Raw genomic sequence first — 23875 nt, 5'->3', positions numbered from 1 at the left:
ACACAGCAGGAAGCGCTACGAATCGTTTCTGGAACAGTCGCCAACATTCATGCCGAGACCAGACGGACCAATCAGCAGTCCGAGCGGGGGATTTCAAGCTTCGGATCTGAACCGAAAAGCTTAACCGCGACGCCCCGTCTCCACAGAGGTCTTGTCTCAACCACCAAGCATGAAACATGGCTCTGTCTTGCGCGTACTGTCGCACGCCAACGTAGATGGGCATGACTAAGGCTGACTACTCTAGATCGAGATTGCCAGTGGTGTGTGTCGATGCTCGATCTTGAACCAACGGCAGCCTGTGGGGGCGTAGCCGTTGCTCGGCCGGATTGCTTGATCGGACTCCTGACTCCACGCGTGGCTGTCGGACAATCCATGAGATGTCTCTATATGCGACGTCTTGCTACTCGTGGCGTGCGTATTGTCCACCTTTTCTGGGGAGATGGAGGAGTGCTGAGCGGCTAAGTTGAAGTGTTGCGTGCGTACTGCGAGCACAGGACGATGTCTGCCATGGAAGGATATCTTGTATGCTGCTGATTTCTTTCCTTTTGATAAATACCGTTCTGCATCTGCGGCTTTGGGCTTTGTTTACTCTATCTTCATTCTTTTGGGTCTGTCAGGCTGTGCCTAGGCCTCTATTCTTGTCGATACTTTCCGTGTGCTTTTGCTGTTTTATCTATCTAGTCCCATTCTTGGGAGTCACTCTCGCTGCAGGACAGCCGTAGGCCATGCATTCAGTAAAGTCATTCATTCTCCTCGCCGCCCTGGTGGCGCTCTGCCTCGCTGCTCCCGCCCCCGTGAGCGTGAGGCCGTCGACAGTCTCGAAACGCTCGTTCAAGGTCCCCCGCCAGCTCAACCCGAAGATGCTAGGCAAGCGACGCAACGGCAAGGCAGCAATGGAAAAGGCATTCCGGAAATACGGCTGGGCAAACGCTAGCAACAGCACATCCGCCGCCGCCGCCAACGGGACGGAGAACGGAGAGGTAGCAGCGAGTCCCGAGGACAACGCAGCGCTGTTCCTATCCCCCGTCACCATCGGCGGGCAGCAGTTCAACCTCGACTTCGACACGGGCTCGTCCGACCTGTAAGCCGTCCATGTCCATGTCCATGCACACACACACACACACACATACACGATCCCACACTGACAGTCCTGAAAAGCTGGGTCTTCAGCACCCTGCTCCCCCGACAAGCCATCGGCGCCCACGCCGCCTTCAACCCCAAGAAAAGCCCGACCTTCACGCCCATGCAGGACGCAAGCTTCCTCGTGCAGTACGGCGACGGAAGCGGTGCCGCAGGGCTCGTAGGCACCGACACGGTCGACATCGGCGGCGCGACCGTCACAGAGCAAGCCGTCGAGCTCGCAACAGCCGTGTCGCAGTCGTTTGTCCAGTCCGTGAATACCGACGGGCTCGTCGGGCTGGCGTTTGGGAAGCTCAATACTGGTGTGCCCTTCCTCCCCTCCCCTTTTCCATACAGACACACTAACCCGAAGACCCAGTCTCAACAAACCAAACCCCCACCCCACAAAAGACCTTTTTCGAAAACCTCCTCCCGCACCTCGACGAGCCGGTTTTCACCGCCGACCTGACCGACGACGCCAGCGGCACGTACGAGTTCGGCCGCATCGATAGGTCGCGCTTTGACCCGCCCGGCGCCGAGCTCGTCTGGCTGCCCGTCGACAGCAGCGCGGGGTTCTGGCAGATTGAGAGTGGGAGCTTTGCGGTAGATGGCAAGGTCATGGTTGCGCCGGATGCGGGGCCGGCGATTCTTGGTGGGTTTTCTTTTTTCTTGGGTTTCTTCTTGTGTTTTCGTGGTGCGCTTTGTGTGTTTTGTCGGCTCAGCCGAGTGAGCGTTTGCATGCCTACCCCAGCCCCTTTCCACGACCCCCTTGCAAAGACAGACGTGTACGAGGCGATACTAAACCCCACGACAAAAAGACACAGGCACAACCCTCCTCCTCACCACCCCCTCCACAGCAGCAACATACTACGCCGCCGTCCCGGGCGCCACCCTCGACTCCACCGCCGGCGGCTACGTCTATCCCTGCGCCACCTCTCCCCTACCTTCTTTCTCCATCGCGCTTGGGCCCGGGACTACGAACACAGATAGCACAAATACCACGGCTACAACATTCATGGCCGAAATCCCAGGCGACGCGATGACGTTCGCACCGGTAGACGAGGCGAACACGACGTGTTTTGGCGGGGTGCAGGGGAATGGTGGTGCGGGGGTGCAGGTTTTTGGGGATGTGTTGTTGCGGAGGGTGGTTGTTGTTTTTGATGGGGTTGGGGAGAGGGTGGGGGTTGTGGGGAAGGGGGTTTGAGGGGAGTGAGGGGGTGGGGAATTAAGAGGGTGATGGGTAAAGGGGGGGAGATGGGGAGAAGGAGAAAGGGGAAGGGTGGAGGGGGGAATTGGGGGATATGGGAATGAGGATAGAGGGGAGGGAGGAGGGGGATGGGTGTATGGATGTGTGTAGTTATCTAGAGAGGATCGAGGGGGGGGGAAGGGTTGGGCGTCGTCGCGTCATACATAGTCCCTACATAAGAGTTCGCCATGCCAGATGCTTTTTTTTACTTCAGAGGCGTGAGGATGTCTATATTTGACGAGATCCATTCATCCATCCATTTCAATTCAATCAATCGAACTCAATCCAACTCAGTTCATACATTTCGCATTTTCCAATTTCAATTCGCATTTCGCATTTCGCATTTCGCATTTCGCATTTTCGCATTTCGCATTTTCGCATTTTGCAATTTTCATTCTTATCTCAACATCGGCGCGTCTTCTATACCTAGCTAGCAGTTTCCAACCAACAGCCCACAGCGTATGACCTGCTCTGCTCTGCTTCCATGCCATCCTTCGCCCTACAACACGCCATCCTCCACCCTACAACACGCCATCCTCCACCCTACAACACGCCATCCTCCACCCTACAACATGCTATACCCCCATATATGCCAAGAAACCCAAGACAAGACCGCCCCAACCCAACCGAACCAATTCCCACATCCACCCCGACATCAATCCCAACCAGCGCCGTGATATGCCCAAAACGCAGCAATGCCAAAAGAGTGAAGTAGAACCAAAAAAACCCGGGATATCATGGTTAAAAGGAGTGTGAAAGCAGCACGGAAACAAAAACTGTTGCTGAAAATAAAAGGGTGTAAAAAAAGGGGGGAAAAGGTACATGGACGAAAACATCAACATGAACAAGAACGTGAACGTGACCGGGATGGATGGTGAATAATAGACTCGTCGAGATGGTGCAGATATATGTGATTTTGTCTGACTTCATGTAATTTGCGTGTAGATGGACGTTCAGATCTCAGGGATTCATCTCTTTCGCCACCGCGTCGCTGCCCGGATCCGTATGTGCTGTCGTCGTCGGCGGCGGCGGCGCAGGGGAAATACCATCCGCCGAATCACGCTCGGCATCAGCACTCCCGACCGCGACACGCGAGTCCTCAGACGAGCCCTTTGACGCGTCCGACTCATCCGACGACTGCGCATCATGATTGTCCTCTCCCGGCCGCGGCTCGGCAAGTAACCCGTCAGGCCCCGCTGCCGGCGGCGGCGACGCGTGATCGCCCTCCTCGACCTCGTGAATGGGCAGCGGACGGTCGGCGTCGGGACTCTGGACTTTCCCGTTACTGCCTGCGCTGCGCTTTCTTGCGCCACGGGGTCTGCGTAGAGGGGCTTCGGAGATGCCGTGGTCGCCGGGGAGCTCGGCGAGCGGGGCGGGGTCGACGACGCCGGGGCCGTGTTTGAAGTAGGAGTCTGCTGCTGTTGCTGCTGATCCTCCAGGCCCGCCGGGGGATTTGGCGTCGGAGTAGCCCGGCGCGGGGGAGCCGACGAGCTCGGTGATGTTGGAGCCGGACTCGGAGTGGCGGTGGTGACCGCCGTAGAAGCCTTGTGCCGAGGCAGAGCGCGACGAGTCGGGCATTTCCTGGCTGAGCTGGGAGTCGTAGGTGTGGCGGTTCTTGTTGGTGCTGTTGGCGATGGAGGCGGAGCCGTAGGCCGGGGCGGGCGAGCCCGGGTGCTCGTAAATGTCCTTTTCCGGGGGCAGGGGCTGCTGCTGGGCGAGCAGCTTCTGCTTCTTCTGCTGGGCCTTGCGGAAGTAGAAGATGGCGAGGGCGAGGACGAGGGCGAAGGCGAGGGTGGCGACGACGATGCCGGCGATGGCGCCGCCGCTGAGCTTGTCCTTTGCGATTGGGGTTGGCTCCGGGGTCTGGATGGCGGGGGAGAGGATGCGGGTGATGTTTGGGCTGGGCAGCGGGTCGGCGATGATGGTGGGGGCGACGGACCAGTACCTTCGCTCGTAGTCGACGACCAGATAGGCGTGCTGTAGGAATGCACGGCCGAGGACGTAGTTGTTGTTTGGCGAGCGTCTGAATGCGAGATACTGCGTGTCGGAGCGCACGACGGGGTACTTGGCCGTGTGGTAGAGGGCGGCGTAGGGGAGGACGATGTCGACCTTTTCCATCGAGTTGACGTTGTTTGCGATGGAGAAGGTGATGTTTGTGGCAAAGTGCTGTTGGTAGTGGGCGGTGGAGACATTGTACAGCCCGTTCGGGCCCTCGGTGATGTCGTATATATCCTCGAGCTGGTCGCAGATGTTGCCGGGCAGCCAGAGGTAGGGTAGGGTGGAGTCGATGAGGATGGAGAACCTGCTGTTGTCGAGTGTGCGGACGGTGTTGCCATCATCCGTGACGACGGAGGTGACTGCGGCGGACAGGGAGACATCCTCGCCGCCGACGCCGCCCGGAAAGCTGATCTGGACGGTGCGCGAGGTGTCGAACAAGGAGGCATCGTAGCCGCCGAATATCAGACTGCCGACCTGGCCTTTGCGCGCATTCGCTATGTACGGGTCAGCTTTGTGTGAAAACGGCCGGCATACACATCTCCGGCTTTCCGTGCCCGGCATACACATCTCCATCTTTCCACCCGGTGTCAGACTAACTCACCATAAGAAGCGCCGGCGGCATAGCCGTAGGACATGCTGGGGATGAGGGACTGGTTCTTGTCGTCGAGAGACTTGAAAAGGCTGTCGATAAAGGTGGGATATGCGGAGCCGTCAATGTTTGTGGGGACGGTGGACAGGCCAAACAGGCCGAGCCAGTAGGTGGCATTGTAGAAGAGGGCGACGGGCTGGGCGGGCAGGGTCTGACTGTCGGTGGAGGCATCGCCTATGCCAACATTGTCGGTGCCCCAGATGGCCGAGTCGTTGTCGCCATAGCCAAAGGTGGTAGTGTCGAGGCCGAGATTGTAGGAGCCCAGCTGGTTCCAGGCGGAGGCGGCCTGGGTGTTGAAGCCATTCTGTTGCGAGCCTCTGTAGACCTGGATGCCACGCGACTCCCAGCAGGCGTCGGGATCGGACTGGTTGCCGCAGAAGTTGTTTGTCGCACCGGGTATGTAGGTGGCGGTGGCCGAGGTGGAGGGGAAGATGTGGAAGTTTTGGCCGGTGTTGCCGTGGCCATCATCGCCGACGTTGATGGTGAAGGTTGACCAGGAGCCGTCGACGCCTTCGAATCTGCTGGAGGGAGGGAAGACGTATGGGTTGGGAATGGCAGTCAAGGCGTCGGCTCGGACGGCCAGCGACATGATGGCGGCGACGACGACGACGACGACGACGACGAGGAGAGTCGGAAGGTAGGTTGGATGTGAGCGACAGTAGAAGCAAGAGAGCGTGAGTGTGGTGGCATGTAAGCTTAAAGCAGGCAGACGGACATGGGTATGGAGGATGGTCTAGGCGGGAGCCACAACCCCACACTACATGGAGAGGAGGAGGAAGAGTAGAGAAGAGTGAATGGACGGGCAGAGAAGAGGAGTAAGAGAGTGTATGCGGCGAAGGTGAGGCTGAGAGGGAGAGATGGAATGGGCGGATAAAGTGCGGCTTAGAGGACGAGTAGGAGAGTAATGGTCATAGGCAGAAGTGATGATGAATGGAGGGAGGGAGAGTGGATGGCGGGATAGAATGGATTGGATGGATGGATGGATGAGTCGGATGAATTGGATGGGAGAATGGGAGAGAATAGGCAGATCCAGGGTGGGAATGTGATATGCAAGGGATTGAGCTGTCAGCAAACGAGACAGGCCCACCATGATCCTGGCGTGGGCGAGCGCGGCACATATCACACACACACACACACACACACACACACACACACACAGCTTAGATTATATGGGTGGCCGTAAGAGTGTGAGGATAAGAATAGAGAATATTGGAAGATCAGGGGGAGGGGGGGTGCTGGCAGTTGCTATCTAGATTGGACTGGGGATAATAATGGTGAACGGGGAGAGACAAGGCTGGCCTCGTCGGTTGAGGGAGAGGATGGAGAATTGGATATGCAAGTGATGGAAGGAGATGAAGCAACAGATCGAAGATGAGAGAGAGTAAAGTGGCCAGGCTGTGGCGGAGGCGGTAGTATAGTAGTAATTAGAGTGAGGAGCGAGAGCGGAACGGGCCAGGGCGAAGATAATGATCAGGCTTCAAGGAGCCAATAGAGAGGGAGATGGCTGCACGAGAGTCATAGTTGAGCATCCATCCATCCATCCAGCAAGCAGTGAAGCTGCAGGAGTGCGGCACAGCAGCAACAGTAACAGGATTAGGTGGAGGCTAGGCGGCGTGACAACGGGAGGGACAATACAGAAGGGAATGGCGATCAGGTGATGGCAAGCAACAAGCAAGACTGCTGTCTCAATTTGAATAAGACAGAGATTATTGAAGTTGTTTATCGTCTTTGCTATTCCTGTCGCTGGAATCGAACGAGGGGGCGAAGATATGCCACTCTTGAGAAGTGAAAACAAAGTGTAGTCAGCGCACGGACGACACGGTGGTGTGTGGTGGTGTGGAGGCGTGGAGAGTTGGAAGCGAGGCCTCAAGTCGGAGAATTACTGGGACCGTGCTGTGTTGTGCGCAGTCCCGTCGCCCGTCCGCGCGCTGGTGGGGCTCGGAGTCGGGAAATCGGGGGCTAGCAGCAGTTTAGCGGGTGTTGGGGCGTGATGGTGCTGATGGTGCTGATAGTGCTGATAGACAACAACTGGAGGGGGCGAAGACTGCCCTATTGTTGATGCTGTTGTTGTAGTATATCCGACTACAGTCCAGTGTATACAGGACATGTCTACACGTCATTCTCTGTTGTGTCGACTGGACTGGCCGTGTACTAGACAGACACAAACAACACAACACACGCCGCCGCCGCACCCTTTACTTGCTGTCTCGCTGTCTCTCATCCATCAACTCTCAGCCTCGCCCGATCTCCGCCGCGCACTAGACTAGTCAGCACACTACTAGTCGTGCCTGTCTTGGCCCCGCTAGCCCAGTATAGTCTAGCGTGTCTGACCCTGCACCCTAGACCCATCTCTCTCTCTCTCTCTCTCAGCCTTGTTGTCTTACACTCCATCACACTTTACTACTCACCTTGAATAACGATGATATATAGTATAACATTGACAGGACTGTTGGAGTGAGTCAGTGACTGAGTGAGTGAGTGTTTGTACAAGTCGTCCAAGCCAGTCGACACTCTCTTCTTCAGCCATCACTTCTTCTGTCCGTCTCCTCTACTGCAAGGTCAAGGTGAAAGTGCAGCTGGAGTGGATTCGCTGTCGTTGCGGCAATAAGTATTGACTGTTAAGCTGCTGCTCCTGCCACTTCTGCTCACTGTCCCGCTAGTCCTCTTCCGGCCTGCTGTTTCCCTCTTTGGGCTGCGTCCGTCGCACTTGCTACGATCGCTCCTGCTGATTTCTTCTGGCGTCCAACATGCATCCCACTCCACTCCCTTCACACGCTATAATACACTTTCTTGTTTACGCCCAACTGCCTCCATCCATCCATTCATTTGTCCTCGTCTTCGCCCGCTAATTAGTTATTGGTAGTGTCAAAGCTTGGATGGTGCGAGATGCGAGATGCGTGATGCGAGATGCGTGATGCGAGATGCCTCCTCCCAATCACTTGCTGCTGCTCCTTCCGCAGCCTTGTCGGCTTGCTTGTCGTCGTTCTTTTTATCTATATATCCCATGGGCCTCTCTATCCCTCCCTCCCCCCCTCCCCCGGTCTGAACTAAGCCATGCATCGTCGTCGTTCAAGGTACAGTGCCATCTAATACCTTTTACTACTAAACCTTTGCTGCATCACTCATTACTCATTACTCACTACTACCTAAATACCTTCCCACATCCTACTACACCTCGTTCTTGCTCCACCTTTTTCCCACAAACTCATCCATCCACCCACCCAGCCTAGACGGGGAGAGAGAGAGGTAGTAGTCGTAGTAAGGTAAGTCGTGTTCCTGATCCACTCTTTCCGCTTGTCGGTACAAACACACTCTCTCCCACACACAAACCCACTCGCGCCATGCCATGCTTCTTTTCTCTTCATGCTTGCCACTCCCGGACCTGTTTACCCGTTCGTTCTCTGCCTACTCCTCTTTTAACCTCTCTTCCCAACTCCCTTCAATTCAATTCCTCCTTTTTCCCGGCCTTGGTCACTCTCTTCTAACATACATCCGAAAAAAGGTCGCCGTCTCCTGCTTCTACGACGGACTGCTTCATCCTTTTAACGGTTCGACGACGACGCCCACACTCGCTACCATGCGTCGTCACCTACTGCTGGCCGCTCTCTTTGGCCTGTCTGCCGCGACCTACGACGGCTCGCCTCCAGCTGCCGATTCTCCATCCAGCTCTCCATGGCCCTGCGACGGCTACGGCTGTCCGCCTCCTCCAGAGACTCCCACTCCCACGCCCACTCCAGCTCCCTGCGAGGGATATGGCTGTCCGCCAGACACTCCAACTCCAGAGCCTACCCCTACGCCTACTCCCACGCCGACTCCAACTTCAGAAGAGCCCACTCCGAGCCCTTCAAGCCCCTCGAGCCCTTCAAGCCCACCAAGCTCGTCCGGCCCGTCCAGCTCGCTCGTCTGTCCGTCTGAAGGCACCGTGACCAAGACTGTTTCCGTCATAGAGACCTACTCATACGTCTCCACCGTCACCTCCTACATTACCTACGTCTCCAACGCCACCATCCCCGTCACCGAGAAGGAGACTGTCTACCAGCCCACCACCCTCGACAACACCATCGTCGAGACCGACGTCGTCACCGACGTGCGCACTGAGCTTGTCCCCACGCCCGTCACCTCGGTATACACCACCGTCTACACCGACTACGTGCCAACAACCATCACCGAGGTCGTCACGGAGACGTACTGCATCACCCACACCGAGTTTGTGCCAACAACTGTCGTCACCACGGAGTACTATCCGACCACTGTTGTCTCGACTGAGTTCCTGCCCACCACCGTCGTCGAAACCACTACCCGCGTGGACTACTACCCAACCACCGTTCTCATCACCGAGTATTACCCGGTCACTGTCATTCAGACCTCTACCATCATCTCCACCGAGACCACCACGACGACTTACACCACGACCTACACGTCCCTGGTCCCAACCTACATCACCGAGACCGAGACCACCGTGGTCCCGACGACCGTTCCAACCACGATCCGCGAGACCATCTACGAGCCTACGACTGTCGTCACCACCGAGCTTGACACCAGCGTGCTTACCGAGTCTTATCCGGTCACGGAGATTGAGACGTCAATCCTTACTCAGCCTACCACCATTGTCGAGACGGATGTTATCACCTCAGTCATCACTAGCGTCAGCATAACCACCTTTACCACAATCATCACCACCACTCTCCCGCCAGAGACGGTCACTTCCGTAGAGACAGTCACGCTGCCCCCGGATACAGTGACCCTTCCGGGAAGCATCGTCACTCAGCCCGGTGATATTATCACCACCATTGTCACCACCACCCTGCCTGGCGAGACTACCACTTTTGTGTCCACAGTCACGTCCACCGTCACCTTCACCCTTACGCCCGGAGTCACGCCCACGCCCACGCCCACTCCGACGCCAACCCCCACGCCATCTCAACCTCCTTCGTCGCCGTCCATTTCTTGCGACCAAGGCTGTACAGTGGACGTCACCGCGACGGAGCTTGCGTACCCCGGTACCGTCTCTACCAATACCGTCACATTCTACAACACCGTCGTCGGCATCACCGTTCTCTCCCGTCTGGACGGTTCAGTCACCACCATCACCGGAGAGACGGTCAATCAGCCTCCAGCCGCCACTCCCACGCCTGAGATTACCTGGGAGTCGTATGGCACTACTCTGTTCGTACTTTTGGTCAAACTGTAAAAAAGAAGTCGGCTAACATTCTTCCCCCACAGGACCTACCCGACCACCTATGTCTTGTACAATGACTTTACGCGATCCACGGTCATTGCGCAGCCTACGGCATGTGTCTCGAGCGCTGCCACTCTCACCCTGCCGGTGCCGACTGACTATGCCCCGCTCATCTTTGAGCGCGCCGAGATTACGCCCCCGAGCCCGCCAGACGCCCTGATTGACTATCTCAACACCCTGCCCACCATCATTGAGCAGCTTGGTGGCGAGCCCATTGGCGAGTCTTGCGACCCCATCCGCAGCGTCCCGACCGTGACTGGAGATGTCACTCAGAACCTCCAAAACGTTTTGACCAGAACCGCCACTATTGAGAGGCAGACTACCACTGCCTATTCGAGGGAGTCTGCCATCCAAACTCCAAGTACGGTGCCCTCGCCGAATCCTCCAGCACCGCCATCTTCAAATCCGCCTTTCACTCCTGACTCATCGGTTGCAGTATCCCCCACTCCATCATCGAACCCCCCACCTCCCCCACCTGCGTCTCCTTCGAGCATCGCGCCGTCGTCGAGTCCTCCTACACCTCCTTCATCCCCTCCTCCTCCTCCAACTTCAGACTCTCCTCCTCTTCCTCCACCCCCCGAAACAAGCACTCCTCCTCAGCCGCCCACACAAGTCACGACGCCGAGTCCCACGACCGAGTACACACCCACAATCACAATGTACGATCCAGGCAGCACAGGCGCTGCAGCCCGCTACGGCCCTGGCGGACTGATGGGAGGCGCCGGAGGTATCGAGGCCTGGGTTGCTGGTGCCATTGGTGTCGGCCTAGGCTGGATGTAAGCCCCGATGGCTTCTTGTCCTTGCTTCCAAAAAAAAAAAACCAACACATTCTATACACTGCATGACATGGAACCGTTTTGCATTCTACCCTCCCAACTCCTTGGGCAGTCGTTTTGGTTAGGACTGCCCAAGGCTGCTGGACAGGCGTTCGTCGCACACGCGCGCGCGCCATAATACACACTAATGTAATTATTCTGCACCGTTTGGAGGGCATATTTGGACAGAGCATATTTTGGAAAAATGCATGTTTGGCAGTGCATGTTTGGCAGTGCATGTTGGAAGTTCATGTTTGGAAATGCATAATTTTTGGGGGCATGCTTTTGGACGATATCCGGGCGCGCATCCATTGGTTTGCAGGAAGGCGATGCGCGCGATGCTGAATGGCCTGACCCCGTTCATGTATGTCTAAAATGCGTCTTATGATATTACGACGGCAATATACCCTCCTTTATATAGATTACCCGAGAAAATGGACATGTTGGACTTGGTTTGCTGCCTGCCTGCGTGACTTGCAGCCTGACTGCGTGACTCTGGCCTGACTGCTTGACTCTTGGCTCGACTCGACGGCAACACGTTGAACGCGTCGCTCGAGACGACATACAACGCGACACAGCCTGCGGTCACCGGTGTTGCTATACATCCCGGCTCGGAAAGGTGGAAGCCATGTCACGGATGTTGTATTGTTTGCTTGCTTGTGGCAGCCTCGAGCACCACCACCACCACCACCACCACCTCGAGCAAGCCGTTGAACTGGCGGGCAATGTTGGGCCAATGTACATGTGTCTGTGTATGTGTATCCGATCGGGCTGGAGCCATATTACTACGTTCCTACGTTCCTACGTTGCGACGTTGCGACGTTGCTAACTAACGGGTGATGCATTGCAACTCTGTGGACGGACCACTGCGCGCCGGGTGCGGACTCCCCTCATGTCGATTGGTTGACCGGACCGGAACGGCGGCGGACTAGTCAATCAACTAAAAGGCCCGGAATTGGTTGACTGATAATTATAACCATCTTTCGTTTCCAAAATATTCAAATTCCTCCCCTCCTCCTCCTCCTCCCAAGTCCTCCCCACATATTTATCTCACCCATAATAAGCGCGCGTCTGCGAGTTAACGCCCCTTGCTTGCATCCATCCATTGCGTCGTGTTACGTGAGATCCCTCCCTCTTCCCATCCATCCATCCAGTCAGTCCCCAGATGATGGAGCTGCCCCTCTCTATCCCTACCCTCTGGGCCGCCCTGGGGCTTGGCGCCCTCTACTATCTCGCATACTCTCTCCTCACCTCCACCACGCCCGTTCCCGCCGAGCTGCCATGGCTGGGCAAACCGCCGGGCGTGCGTCTCTTTGGCGACATCCGTCTGCGACTCGACGGCTTCAGGAATGCGAGAGCGTACCTCGCGGATGGCTACGCGAATGTAAGGACGGCAATCCTGATCATGGTCTCTTCATGGTCGCACAGCATTCACGAGAAACGAGCCGCAGACTGACCCGTGTTTTGCCCCTGCAGTACCACCAAAAAGGCCGTTCCTACGTCTATCGCACGCTGTTTGGCACCCCTGAGATTGTCGTGCCCAGGGCGCAGCTCAAATGGCTGCTTGACTTTCCCGAGTAATTATGTCCACCTTGTCCTTCTTAAATGTGTTGACGCTGACCCCCCAATCCGCAGCGACGTCGCGAGCGTCTCCGAGGCCCACCGCCAGTCCCTCAACGCAGACTACACCTTCCCCAACCCCATCCTAATCAAGGAATGCTTCCACGAGCACGTCATCCACAAGAACCTCGCCCGCAAACTACCAGCCCTCCTACCCGCCACCTGGGACGAGACCCGCCAGGCCTTTGACGACACCTGGGGCCGCGACACGACAGCCTGGAAGGAGATTTGCGTGTACGAGAATGCGCTCGACGTGATTGCGCGGCTGTCCAACCGCGTCTTCCTCGGCCTGCCGCTGTGCCGCGAAAAGCCGCTGCTGGACGCCATGTGCGCCTTTGCCAACGCCGTCTTCCGCTCCACCATGCTCATGAACCTCTGTCCGGGCGTGCTGCGCCCGCTGCTCGGCCCGCTCGTCTGTCTGCCCAACTACATCCACTACCGCAAGACAACAAAGTGGACTATCCCCTTTATCAAGCGCCGTCTCGCCACCCTCGCTTCCTCCGACCACCCCGACGCAGAAAAGCCAAACGACTTCGTCCAGTGGTACATCGACACCGCCCGCGCCGAGCACCGCACAAAGGAGCTCGACCCGCGTCTCCTAGCCCAATACCTCACCCCCCTCAACTTCGCCGCCATCCACACCACAACCTTCACAATCACAAACCTCCTCTTCGACATCCTCGCCCCCTCGCCCACATGCCCCGCCGACGATACCCTCGCCACCATAACCGACGAAATCACCCACGTCTACCGCACAGACTGCCCCGACGGCATCTGGACAAAGCAGAGCCTCAACCGCCTCGTGCGCACCGACAGCGCCATCCGCGAGAGCATGCGCATACGCAATTTCCTGACTACGGGCGTCGTGCGCAAGATCTTGGCGCCGCTGGGGGTGCGCAATGAGGTGGAGGGCTGGACGGCCCCGCAGGGCGCGTTTGTGGCTGTGGATGTTAATAGTGTGCATCATGATCCTGGGGTTTATGCCCGGCCGGATGTGTTTGATGCGTTTCGCTTTTCGCGCGTGCGGGAGGGGGCGGGGGGGCTTGGGGGTGAGGATGGTGGTGGTGGTGGTGGTGGTGGTGGTGGGGATAGGGAAAGGGGGCGCGCGGACGTGCTGGCGGGTAAGAATCTGAGTATGGTCAGTACGAGTGATGTGTTTTTGCCGTTTGGCCATGGGCGGCATGCTTGGTGAGTCTCTCATCTCCCCTCCCTCCTCTTTCACGTTTCCTAGAGCAGCCGTGTTAACGTACGTGTGTGTGTTTTTGATATTTAGTCCCGGCCGCTTCTTCGTCACGCACGAGCTGAAGATGTACATTGCGTACGTGGTGATGAACTATGAGATTGAGCGGCTGCCCGAACGGCCGGCGAATACGTGGATTGGACCGACGGTGTTGCCGCCGATGAAGGCGACGATTCGGGTGAGGCGGAGGGCGTGAGTGTGGTTGGTGGTTAGGGGGGCACATGGGCTGGGTTTGGGGGGGGGGGGGAAGGGTGGTTGTGCGTGGATGGAATGTGGTGTTGGTTTCTATTCTATTTCGTATATGCTAGATAGATCATGCCGGATCATGCTAGAGTCTCCCTCTCCCATCTAACCCCTACCAATCCTCCTCCCCCCCAACAACAGAAAGCACATGTCCCCGCCCCGGCACCATCCCAACAGCCCGCCAAAACGCCCGCGAATCCAACACCCGGCCCACCACCTCCACCGGCCGCGGCAGTGCCCGCACACCATGCTCCTCCATCAACTGCATCACCCACTCTCTATACTCTCCGTCGCCATCTTTCCCCGCGTCCGCCCCGTGATCTAGCCGTCCGTCCCCCCAGGCAAACGCAAGCTCCCACCAGTCATACCAGTGCAAGTCCGTGACTATCCACCGCCGGCCCCAGATCTGTTCCTTTGCACCCTTCCCATCCTTCCCACTCTCCCCATCCCCAGTCTTCCCTGTAGTAGTACTACCACCACCCTCCGCGCGAATACACCCCCAAACCCCCAGCACACCCCGCGCTACATCCCCGCCATGCACCAAATGCAGCGCGCCCTTTCGCCCCAACGCCTCCTTCCCCGGCGCCACACGCGACAGCCAGGACCGCGGATCGCGCGCGCTGTGTCTGCTGCTTTCTTCTTCTCCGCTGGCGGTGGTCGTCGTCGTCGAAGTAGGTTCTATAGGCGGACGGCCGTATAAACCCGCGAGGTTGAGCACCGTCGCACGCGAGGGGTAGAGCGCGAGGAGGGTGTCTTCGGCTACTGCGCGGGGAGAAGAGGCGTCGTAGCTCAGCGGAGAAGAAGGCGTGGGAGTGAAGATGCGTGTACTGCCTAGGAGGACGAAATACGGTGTTGCGCTGGGGTGGGTGGCTGTGTAGTGGCGCGTGAGCTGGGTGGTGTGCGAGGCGGTGGTGAGGGGGAATGTGATTAGGATTAGGGTTGCGGGGGGGAGGGCGGTGTATTGGGCTTGGGATCCGACTTCGTCGTCGTCCTGGTCGGTGGAGGGGGTGGAGGGGACGAAGTGGAAGGGGAGGGTGCCTGGGCGGGCGGTTGTGCTTGTTGTTGCGTGGGTTATGTTATGGGCGCGGAGTAGGGGCGTCAGGAAGGTTGTTGTCCAGCTGGTGCCGAGGATTAGGATGTCGACTGCGGGGGGTTGGGGGGACATTGTGTGTTGGGGGGTGAGTGGTGGGTTGGGAGAGGTGGTAGTGGTGGTGATGTTGATGTTGATATTGAGGTTGATTGGTGTCCGGGATGATGTAATGGTGTTGTGGTTCTGCGGTGTTCTATTTATAGACTAGCGGGACGCCTCGACACCTCTACCCTACTCGTCCGTATACACTCACCACATACATACATACAGTAGTACGGACGCACCTAGCAAGAGGATTCATCGCTACCACTCCTATGCCCGCCGACTAGCATGACCCACCTCCAGGCTGCAACACCACATCACCGCGTCCCAGGCCGCGAGATGTCCCGCTCCAGCATCGCACACGGGAGATCGACGCCTCGACACCACAGCCCACATCTCCCTCATAAGAACCCCTCAAGCCGCCCCATCCCCATCCACCAGCCGCATCACAGGCCTCCACGACGAAGATGGACAACACCCAGCTGCGCCGCTTAACGTCCGCCCAAACCGCCGCCTCCCTCCGCCAGCACCGCACCACCCTGTCCGACGACGCCGTCTCCACCCACCTCCTGCGCTCCATCGAGTCCCAGGCCCTCGCCCCGTCCATCCTCTCCACCTGGCTCACCATCACCCAGTCCCCTGCGCTGGTCGCCACATGCCTGTCCACCAGCTTCTCCGCCGCCGTCCGGGCCGCTGCCGTCAAGAGCCTGGGCAGGCTGTGGCGCGGCAGGCAATGGCGCACGCTCTGGGCTGCGCTCGGCGGCACGCGCGGCCTCCTCGAGCACATGGCCGAGATGTCGGTGGTGGAGGTCAAGGCCGTGGCGAAGGCGCTGGGGCGAATGAGTCCTGTCGACGGGGACGCGCGGGCGAGGCAGGTGGTTGTGACGGAGCTGTTCAAGGCGCTGCATCCGCGGTACTATGGGGATGTACCGATCCGTTCGGCGGACGCGCGCGATCTGACGCATCAGTATCGTGTCTTGATCGCGGCTTGCACGTCGGAGTTTGTGGAGCAGTACTTTAGGGCGCATGGGGATGCGCTGGGGTTGCTGCATAAGACTGCGAGGCGGCAGTTGTTGAATAACCACTATGAGGTTGTTGGGAGGATGATTGACGAGACGCTGTTCGGCGGCCGGGAACGACTCGTCCGGGACCCGGCTCGGTATATCGATGCTATTGTGGAGTCTGGCTCCCATGAACCGAGTCCGGTGCCGGGACTCAGCGGGCCGTCGTACTATCTGTTCAGCCTCTTCCGACGGCTTGCGCAGTCAGACTCGGATCTGCCTCCGGGCTTCAGCCTTGTCCGGAATGTTTTGGCCCCGCTGTTGCGGCGGGCTCATAAGTTGAGCCCGGAAGTAAAGCTCACCATTATTGATCTCGCCATCCGCTACCTGAGCATACATCCCAAGGAGCGGGATTGTCTTGTGCTCGCGGGCCATGACAAGGGATCGTTGATATGGCACGTCGTGACGCATTGGGGCAAAGACCCGGAGAACTTCGACTCCCGACTCTCGTCCATCCTCCGCACGACGAACCGAAACAACGACCACGACCTCCTGTCGCGCTATCACGAACTGCTCGGACTAGTCCCCCGCGACCGCAGGTACACTCTGCTGCAAACCCTCTTCCTCCAGAACCCCGTCAAAAGTCTAAGCTTGCACCGGCTCGACGATCTGGCCAAACTAGCCACCACGCGATGGCCCGTTAAGATGTTCCTAGACATGCCGCCGTCCGATGCCGTGCCTCTGCTCAAGCGCCTGTCCGACATCCACACCAAGCAGGACTTCCTCGTCCCGCCACCAGGCACCATCCACCAGTCCTGCACCCACGCCTACCAGGGGATTCCCCTTGCCTGCCAACGAGTCGACAGCGAAGTCCTCCTCTGCGCCCTGCGCCGCGGCCGAGACTACGAGTTGGCGAAGGAGTTGGTTGATGCACGTTGTAAGTTGGCCTCTGCTGCGCGCGACCAGCCCGTGCGCGCGTTCGAGGCAAAGGCTGCGCTTCTGCTCGCCGCTGCAAGCGGGTCCATCGCCCTGCTTGGAGACACGTTGGCTTGGGCGCGGCGGCTCTCGCGTGATCCCCTGACGGCCAAGACGATCTTTGGTGCTGATGTCTTGCTCCGGCCTGAAGCTGTGAGGACGCTGTCTGGCCTGCCGTTCGATTCGACGGGGAGTCTCGATCTGGGGGGTGCAGAGCATACCCTGATTCTGGCTGAGATTAAGAGCAGTGCTGCGAAAGCGAATGAGGTTCTCATGCAGCTTCTCGATTTGGCGGTCTCTGCTATTCGTGAACCGTCCTTTTCGTCTGGGGATTGGGAGGCTGTCAGAGCTACGTTTGAATATGTCGCGTGGGAACGGATCAAGCAGGCTTGTCATGTCAAGAGGTGTCTGGCCCTTGCAGACGAGCAGTTGTACGATGCATTGTTCAAGAGCACGCTGAGTACACTTCTCAGGGCGGAGGAGATAGGCTTGGCTGAATCGAACAAGGCTCTCGAGTTCAACGGGGCGTTTGGACCGGCTTCTGTCGGATATCGCTTTCTGGACTTGCAGGATCTGGGAGATACCCCTGCTGCAGCATATACGTTCATCGACGAGCTGGCCAAGGCTCGAGACGCGCTGTGGCGTGAGCATCGGGCCAGCATTACGCCTGCGGTCGTCGCGCTGCCGTCTCCGTGGCCAAGGGGACTGCCACTGCAGTGTCTCATCCGACCGTTCGATATCGCAGTCCCCGCGGCAGATGGTCACACGCCGTATATTGCGGACCGAGCAAAGTCAATTGTGTTCGCTGATCCGTCTCTCATGATGGCGAGCGCCCCGGGAGATGACGACAAGGATAGAGAATTGAAGGAGACGATTGGGTGCTTCATCGATGCATACGGAATCGCACTCAAGATATATGTCGACCAAGCACCTTCCAAGAGCGCCAGAGTCGAGCGCTGTGCCGCTGCCGTCAATCACCTTCTGGACAACTTTCGACGTGGGCCTCATGACGCTGCTACCAGCCACGAAGCCGCGCCTGATGCTGAATTCCTGCGTCTTTGTGGCTATGTCTCGGAGCACCTACCACTAGAGCTGCTGTGCGAGGCGCTGCAGAAAGACACGGAAGACTTCGAGCCTGTCTCCCGACCGTACAACTACCCCCTGATACCAGAAGACGCAGACCCGAACGTCCAGGACGAGTGGGATCCCAACGAACTGAAACCCGCGGATACCAAGAGTAAACCTGTGACCGAGCTCGTCAATCTCGATTACTTCCTCGAGGCGGGCCGGCTCAACGCGTTCTGGTACACCGATATATTCGCGGAGTCGTTGACGCCAGAGATCTTCACGGCTGCGGTTTCGTTTCCCACTGTGTTTGAGAGCAGAGGCACCAAGGCAAAGGCGCATCTCGTGCGCGAGGCTCAGATTGCGGTGTCTTTGCTGTACCTCGATGCCATGGGGAAGGGATCTCCAAGAGTACTGGCCTCGGCGTTTCCATCGCCAGATGACGCTCGCTTCCCACCTCTGTTCCTCAGCATCGACTTCCTGGGCAAGACCACCGAGCACGACAAAGCGTTGCACTCGCTGGCCGAGCTGCGCTGTCTACGTGCGGTCCCGCCCAGCCTCCTGGCTCAGCTCGTGTCGTCGGCCTGGAGCCAATATCTCAGCATGTCCAAGGCCGATTCGAAAATCTATCTGCGCGAGAGAGTGGCATATCAGCTCCTTCGCCTGCTGACTCTGAGCGACGCGCCGCAGCTGGCCTCGAGCCTGATCTTGCGCGCCGTGCTCGACCATCCGGACGCGAGCTCTTGGCATCGTCTTGTCCTCTCGCCCAGATTCCTGCGCAGGATGTCGGCGTCCCGGGTCCGCGCTTTCATGGCCTCGTTTGCGGACGAGATACGGCAGAAGCTTGCGCTACAGAGCAAGAGTAACTCCAAGCCCGATGCTGGGACGGGAGATGAGGCTCAGCCTGCACAGAAAGCGCCCGCGGTCAAGGTGACGACGGTCAAGTACCTGGCGCAGCTGCTCGATCGGAGTAACTTTATTGCCCCGAGATTCGCGCTTGATCTGCTTGGTGGCCTGTTTGAAGACGCGAGGCATATCGACATCCGCACCGCGATCGTGGAGAGCTTGCTCGGCATGCTCAGGGCGAACACGGGAGTCGTCGACCGCGCGTTTGCAGAGCGGATTCTCGACGTGCTGGAGAGGGTGGTGCCTGTTGCGGCAAGCCTGGACGAGAGGAAGCCGTTGTCCGATCAGGAGATGCTCGATGCCGAAGACCGGCTGGAACTCCCGACGGTGTGGTCCGAGGGCCAGAGGTTCGACATCAACAGGCCGCCGATACTGGACTTGCTGGTCGGTTTCGATGCGTCTGGTTCGTGGCTTGGGGACGTCTACATGCAGCGCATCATCGTTCCCGTCATCGAGCAGTCGTGCGAGAATAATGCTCGCTGGCTCAGGATGTTTGCTAAGAGCACTGGCTTCCTGGCTTTTGCAGAGCTCCCTGCCCTCCCGGTCAAACCTGGCATCCTTCGCAAAGCTCTCTCCATGCCGGGCGCGAAGCCGTTCTCCCTGGTGGAGCGCCAGCATGCCTTTGTGATGCTGAATCTCAAGCCCCCGTCTGCACTGCGCGACGATATCAACAAGCTGCACGCCGATAAAGTGCGAAAGTCCGCTGCAGGTCTCCACGCCCTGTCGCTAGTCGACCGGAAGCTCGCCGCGCTGGAAGCAGACGACTTTTGGGTCCCATGCTCGCTGTTCTCGTCCTTGAAGTACGACGGTCTCGAGCACGACGCCGCGTGTAAACGTCTGTATGACCTCGCCCTCGAAGAAGCCCAATCCGTCATCTTCGACCATGGCGGCAAAGACCTCAGGGCGTGGAACATGCTCACCAGCGGAATCAAGACGCGCTTCGGCAGTCTCGCCGCCGGCTCAGGCACCAGCTGCCCCTGGCAGTACGACAGCAGATCAGACCAAAGAACACGCTCGCAAGCCACGATGTGGACCTACGGCCGGCCCTGGATAGACAGAGTCCTGTCGCTCATCGAGCATCTCCGCGACAACGACGACGCCTGGAAATCGAACCCCGACCGCACGCCCAAACTGCTCCCGCCCACCCTCGCCATGAGACTCCACACGCTGGTCATCAACCGCCTCGCCGGGCCCCACCAGACGATCAAGGAGCGCCAGCTCGGCTTCGCAGACTTGATCGTCCGCCTCATCGACCGCGTCCTCGAATACCCGCAGTACTGGGACCAGTACCCGCTCGTCCAGAGCGCCGCACAACAGATTGACGTATCAGACTACGCGTTTGTCGCTCACGCCATCGCCACGCATGATCCGTCCCGCACACCCCTCTCTACCGAACAAGCCCTCGAACCATGGCTCCAGCCCAGCTGCTCCCACCCTGCCACGAAGGCGTCGAAGCCAGATATCAACAACCCCGATCGCGCGCTCTACATGCGGATTGATGTAGCGCAGATGCTGATTAGGCGGTGTACGGGCGGGGTGCGTGAGGACGGGGATGTGTGTCTTGTTGTTGACTTGTTGGATGCGTGGCGGGGGAGTAGGGATGAGAGGGTGCGGGTTGGTGCGGTGGAGGTGATTGGGGGGTTGAAGAGGGAGGGGGTTGCGGGGTTGGTGTTGGGGGGGTTGCGTGGGTTGGGGTGAGGCTTGGGCTTGGGTGAGGCTTGGTGGGTGGATGGATGGATGGATGGATGGATGGAGATTGCAAGATGGGTAGAGAGTTTAGTCTTGGCCTGGGGTGTGAAGATGGAGGGTAGGTCGTGGTGATTATCAGTGCCGTTGTTCAGGGGGAGTGTGTATATATAACCGTCACCGTTAATAAACGCACCGATCGAACACTTGGACGCCGTTCATTCGTTTTCCCCCTTTCCCCACAATCTACTAGGTGCGACAGAGGCGCATTCATTCATTCTCAAACACAGCACATCTCAAGATATATTCCTGCCACTCCCCTTAATTGAACCATCCATCATATATCACACATAATACTCACCACCACCACCCCAGTCCGATGCTAAGCATCATCACACAATCCCTCCCACCACACACCACCATTCCGCGCATTCCGCCTTGGCTTAAAACACCCCTCGTAACACTAGCACGACACAGCACAACATATGAACCATCATCGTACAGGCATACATCGTATCCGATGTTGGTTTGTAGTGTTATCGGGACTGGATGTAAGGAGGAGAAAGAGGAGAGAGCAAGGGGAGGGGTTACATATGTGTGTGTGTGGCGTGGCGGGTAGGTGACTGGAGGGGTGTGAATGGATGGAAGGGTAGGTAGGTAAGTGGACGGACGGATAGAACGTAGAGTCAACGCGACATGACCCGGCACTCTACTCCTCACGTACTCTACATACTAAGACTTCTAGACCAAAAGTAAGATAAAACAAACGCCACAGCCCACACCAAAGGAAGCCAAACCATGAATCATCCTACACACAGCAGCAAGTATCCAGTATACACAATGCGGCATACGCAGGTGGTTGACACACATGCGCACGAAAATAATCATGATAATAATGAGTATTAGTGCCTCTGCGTGGTGACTATCATCACTACTAGCACGCGTGGATAAACAACACTATGCTTCATCTCCTGGCTTGAACAACGGCACAGTACAACGCAAGGCAACACCATCATCACCATGGTAAAGGTGCACAGCACACGGTATGAGAGCCATTAGAAGTGATGCGGTGCTCTGTGTACAGTGCTTGAGAGTGCCATGTGGAAGTAGAGATAGTATACGTAGTAGATGTAGTAGATGTAAAGATAGAGGTAAGGAGAGAAGAGAGGGAGGAGCGGATGGGAGATATATATAGGGACTAAAGGGCTAGGGCTGTGAATGGACGGGTAGGTGGATGGAGTCGACACGACACGACGTGACCTGACCCGGCAGTCTCTACACTACACTCTACTCTTCACACGTCAAATAAACTGGACGTACCATACCCCACCACTCCACACGTTGAATAGCTCAAACCAAACCAAATCAACCCACGCCAATACATGCCACACCCACCCACCCAACACCCACCACTTACCATCTCACATAACTCAGAAACACTATGATTCATACGCACGAGAAAGATGATGTCTGGCCAGCATCATTCATAAGAATGATAGGCATCAGTCCTTCTCCATGATGATAAGCATGAGATCAATAATAATAAGCATAATAGCAGCGATGATGATAGGCATGATAGGAGGCATGATAACCTCCGTCACCGCGTGTAAGTAAGTAACAATGATAGCATCCTGACGTGCGAGGGCAGAGACGAGAGCATGATCTATTGCTTGTGGGGTGCCACATAGCGTTAGAATTGAATTGGAGGGCCATCGTCGATGATAGACGATGTTAGGTAAGAGGGGGGGATGGTAGTGGAAGGGAAGGTGGAAGGGAAGGTGGGAGGGGGGTTATATATGTGTGAAGTGGTTGGTTAGAGACTAGGGGGCTATGAATTGTCGGGTAGGTGGGTGGATAGATGGATGGATAGATGGATGGATTAGTAAGTGGCCAAACGAGTGAATAGGGTACTAGATGAGTAGAGTTAACCTCGCTAGTCTCTGCTACTCTTCACACATTACTAGACTACATCAAAATATGCTACACACAAGTCCTAGCACCCAGCACCCAGCACACAAAAGCACCATAATTCCCAATCCAATCCTCAAATCCAATCCCCTAATCCTAACCCCAATTCCCACCCCCTAACAACTACCAGAGAAACGAACGCGCATATGGAACCATCTATACAACGATAATAATGATGAACATCACCCCCTTTCAACGCAATAACAACCACCACCCTCAACACAATAACAACCACCCCCCTCCCCACAATAACAAACATTAGCACCTACCCTTCCATCCCACCCACTATACCCACCTCATCTCTGCCATCTTCTGTCCCTAAGCCCCCAACCACGCATATTATTCTCCTCCCTCCAAGTCACGCACGCAGACATGACGGCTATTCTTACGCCGCCCAGGCCCGAGTTTTCCTGTTCTTGGGTCTTGCATGGCATGGCTATAGTTGGACAGTTGGACTAGGGTGTTGTCGTAGGAGGGAGGGTGGGTGTTTATATACTATGCTGTGCTATGGGCTATGGAGATGGGTTATGGAGATGGAGATGGGTAGGTGACGGGTAGGTTGGGGGTAGGGGTGTGACGGTCGTATGTGGCAGGTAGGATGGACGGGTAAGAGAGTAGTGAATAAGAGGGTGTCCATGTCTATAAACTCGTTAATAAAGTCTTATCGAGCCTATCAGCCGACCCCAGCAGCACCGGAAGAGACATATCGTATCACACAACACTCCGGGTAAGGGGAGTTAGTCAGAGGAGATGGCCGTATTGCTACGGTATATGGAAATATGGACTGTAGATGAGTGGGATGTTAATTATGTTAATGGTATGTGTAGCATGGACTCCAAGACGAGACTTAGAGGATGTAGCATACGAGTGAGTAGTAGGTCGAATACCTCCCTCTCTCCCTCTCCCTTATAAATACTTTCCTCTACTCTCTCCCTCTCTCCCTCTCCTCCCCCTTATCCACCCCTCACCCCCC

At 57.1% G+C, this 23875-nt stretch overlaps 7 protein-coding genes across 7 annotated transcripts in view; 4 read left to right on the top strand and 3 right to left on the bottom strand.

Annotated features, from left to right (window-relative positions):
• Positions 1 to 893: 893 nt before the first annotated feature.
• On the top strand, positions 894 to 2323 carry EJ05DRAFT_443381 (acid protease; the record flags this gene model as incomplete). The annotated part of the gene is made up of 4 exons (XM_033742082.1): positions 894 to 1081; positions 1159 to 1442; positions 1499 to 1771; positions 1938 to 2323. The coding sequence occupies 4 exons, from the start codon at positions 894 to 896 to the stop codon at positions 2321 to 2323; spliced, it is 1131 nt and encodes a 376-aa protein (XP_033596829.1).
• A 789-nt stretch (positions 2324 to 3112) lies between these two features.
• Positions 3113 to 5685, bottom strand: EJ05DRAFT_139631 (acid protease). Its single transcript, XM_033739219.1, has 2 exons — positions 4965 to 5685; positions 3113 to 4857 (listed from the first exon to the last, which is right to left on the bottom strand). Exons 1-2 carry the CDS (start codon positions 5599 to 5601, stop codon positions 3326 to 3328), a joined length of 2169 nt encoding a protein of 722 aa, XP_033596828.1. The 5' UTR covers positions 5602 to 5685; the 3' UTR covers positions 3113 to 3325.
• A 2904-nt stretch (positions 5686 to 8589) lies between these two features.
• On the top strand, positions 8590 to 11031 carry EJ05DRAFT_503914 (uncharacterized protein; the record flags this gene model as incomplete). The annotated part of the gene is made up of 2 exons (XM_033747490.1): positions 8590 to 10178; positions 10236 to 11031. The coding sequence occupies 2 exons, from the start codon at positions 8590 to 8592 to the stop codon at positions 11029 to 11031; spliced, it is 2385 nt and encodes a 794-aa protein (XP_033596827.1).
• Positions 11032 to 12102: 1071 nt separating this feature from the next.
• EJ05DRAFT_468777 (cytochrome P450) lies at positions 12103 to 14122 on the top strand (the record flags this gene model as incomplete). Its single annotated transcript, XM_033742884.1, has 4 exons — positions 12103 to 12450; positions 12543 to 12643; positions 12702 to 13874; positions 13960 to 14122. Exons 1-4 carry the CDS (start codon positions 12232 to 12234, stop codon positions 14120 to 14122), a joined length of 1656 nt encoding a protein of 551 aa, XP_033596826.1. The 5' UTR covers positions 12103 to 12231.
• Positions 14123 to 14230: 108 nt separating this feature from the next.
• On the bottom strand, positions 14231 to 15387 carry EJ05DRAFT_468773 (uncharacterized protein). The gene is made up of 3 exons (XM_033742883.1): positions 14860 to 15387; positions 14675 to 14805; positions 14231 to 14590 (listed from the first exon to the last, which is right to left on the bottom strand). The coding sequence occupies exons 1-3, from the start codon at positions 15332 to 15334 to the stop codon at positions 14282 to 14284; spliced, it is 915 nt and encodes a 304-aa protein (XP_033596825.1). The 5' UTR covers positions 15335 to 15387; the 3' UTR covers positions 14231 to 14281.
• A 46-nt stretch (positions 15388 to 15433) lies between these two features.
• Positions 15434 to 21198, top strand: EJ05DRAFT_139577 (uncharacterized protein). The gene is made up of 2 exons (XM_033739218.1): positions 15434 to 20831; positions 21004 to 21198. The coding sequence occupies exons 1-2, from the start codon at positions 15769 to 15771 to the stop codon at positions 21017 to 21019; spliced, it is 5079 nt and encodes a 1692-aa protein (XP_033596824.1). The 5' UTR covers positions 15434 to 15768; the 3' UTR covers positions 21020 to 21198.
• Positions 21199 to 22436: 1238 nt separating this feature from the next.
• EJ05DRAFT_503910 (uncharacterized protein) overlaps positions 22437 to 23875 on the bottom strand; it is a gene marked incomplete at both ends in the record, with an annotated part of 2664 nt that continues 1225 nt past the window's right edge. Inside the window, one exon of the mRNA XM_033747489.1 lies at positions 22437 to 22597. Within this exon, the coding sequence (XP_033596823.1) occupies positions 22437 to 22597 (161 nt within the window). The remainder of the gene's footprint in view (positions 22598 to 23875) is intronic.

The sequence above is a fragment of the Pseudovirgaria hyperparasitica genome, assembly GCF_010093815.1.
Source record: "Pseudovirgaria hyperparasitica strain CBS 121739 unplaced genomic scaffold EJ05scaffold_16, whole genome shotgun sequence".
Taxonomy (NCBI): domain Eukaryota; kingdom Fungi; phylum Ascomycota; class Dothideomycetes; order Acrospermales; family Acrospermaceae; genus Pseudovirgaria; species Pseudovirgaria hyperparasitica.
The sequence above is the reverse complement of the archived record's forward strand: the minus strand, read 5'-3'. Positions and strand labels throughout refer to the sequence as shown.

Coding starts and splice junctions, on each gene's coding strand:
- EJ05DRAFT_139631 (XM_033739219.1), bottom strand. CDS start 5,601: ATGTCGCTGGCCGTCCGAGCCGACGCCTTGACTGCCATTCCCAACCCA. Junction 4,858..4,964: donor TGCCGCCGGCGCTTCTTATG/GTGAGTTAGTCT, acceptor ACCCGTACATAG/CGAATGCGCGCAAAGGCCAG.
- EJ05DRAFT_468773 (XM_033742883.1), bottom strand. CDS start 15,334: ATGTCCCCCCAACCCCCCGCAGTCGACATCCTAATCCTCGGCACCAGC. Junction 14,806..14,859: donor CCTCGCGGGTTTATACGGCC/GTCCGCCTATAG, acceptor GCGGAGAAGAAG/AAAGCAGCAGACACAGCGCG. Junction 14,591..14,674: donor TAGCGCGGGGTGTGCTGGGG/GTTTGGGGGTGT, acceptor AAGGATGGGAAG/GGTGCAAAGGAACAGATCTG.
- EJ05DRAFT_139577 (XM_033739218.1), top strand. CDS start 15,769: ATGGACAACACCCAGCTGCGCCGCTTAACGTCCGCCCAAACCGCCGCC.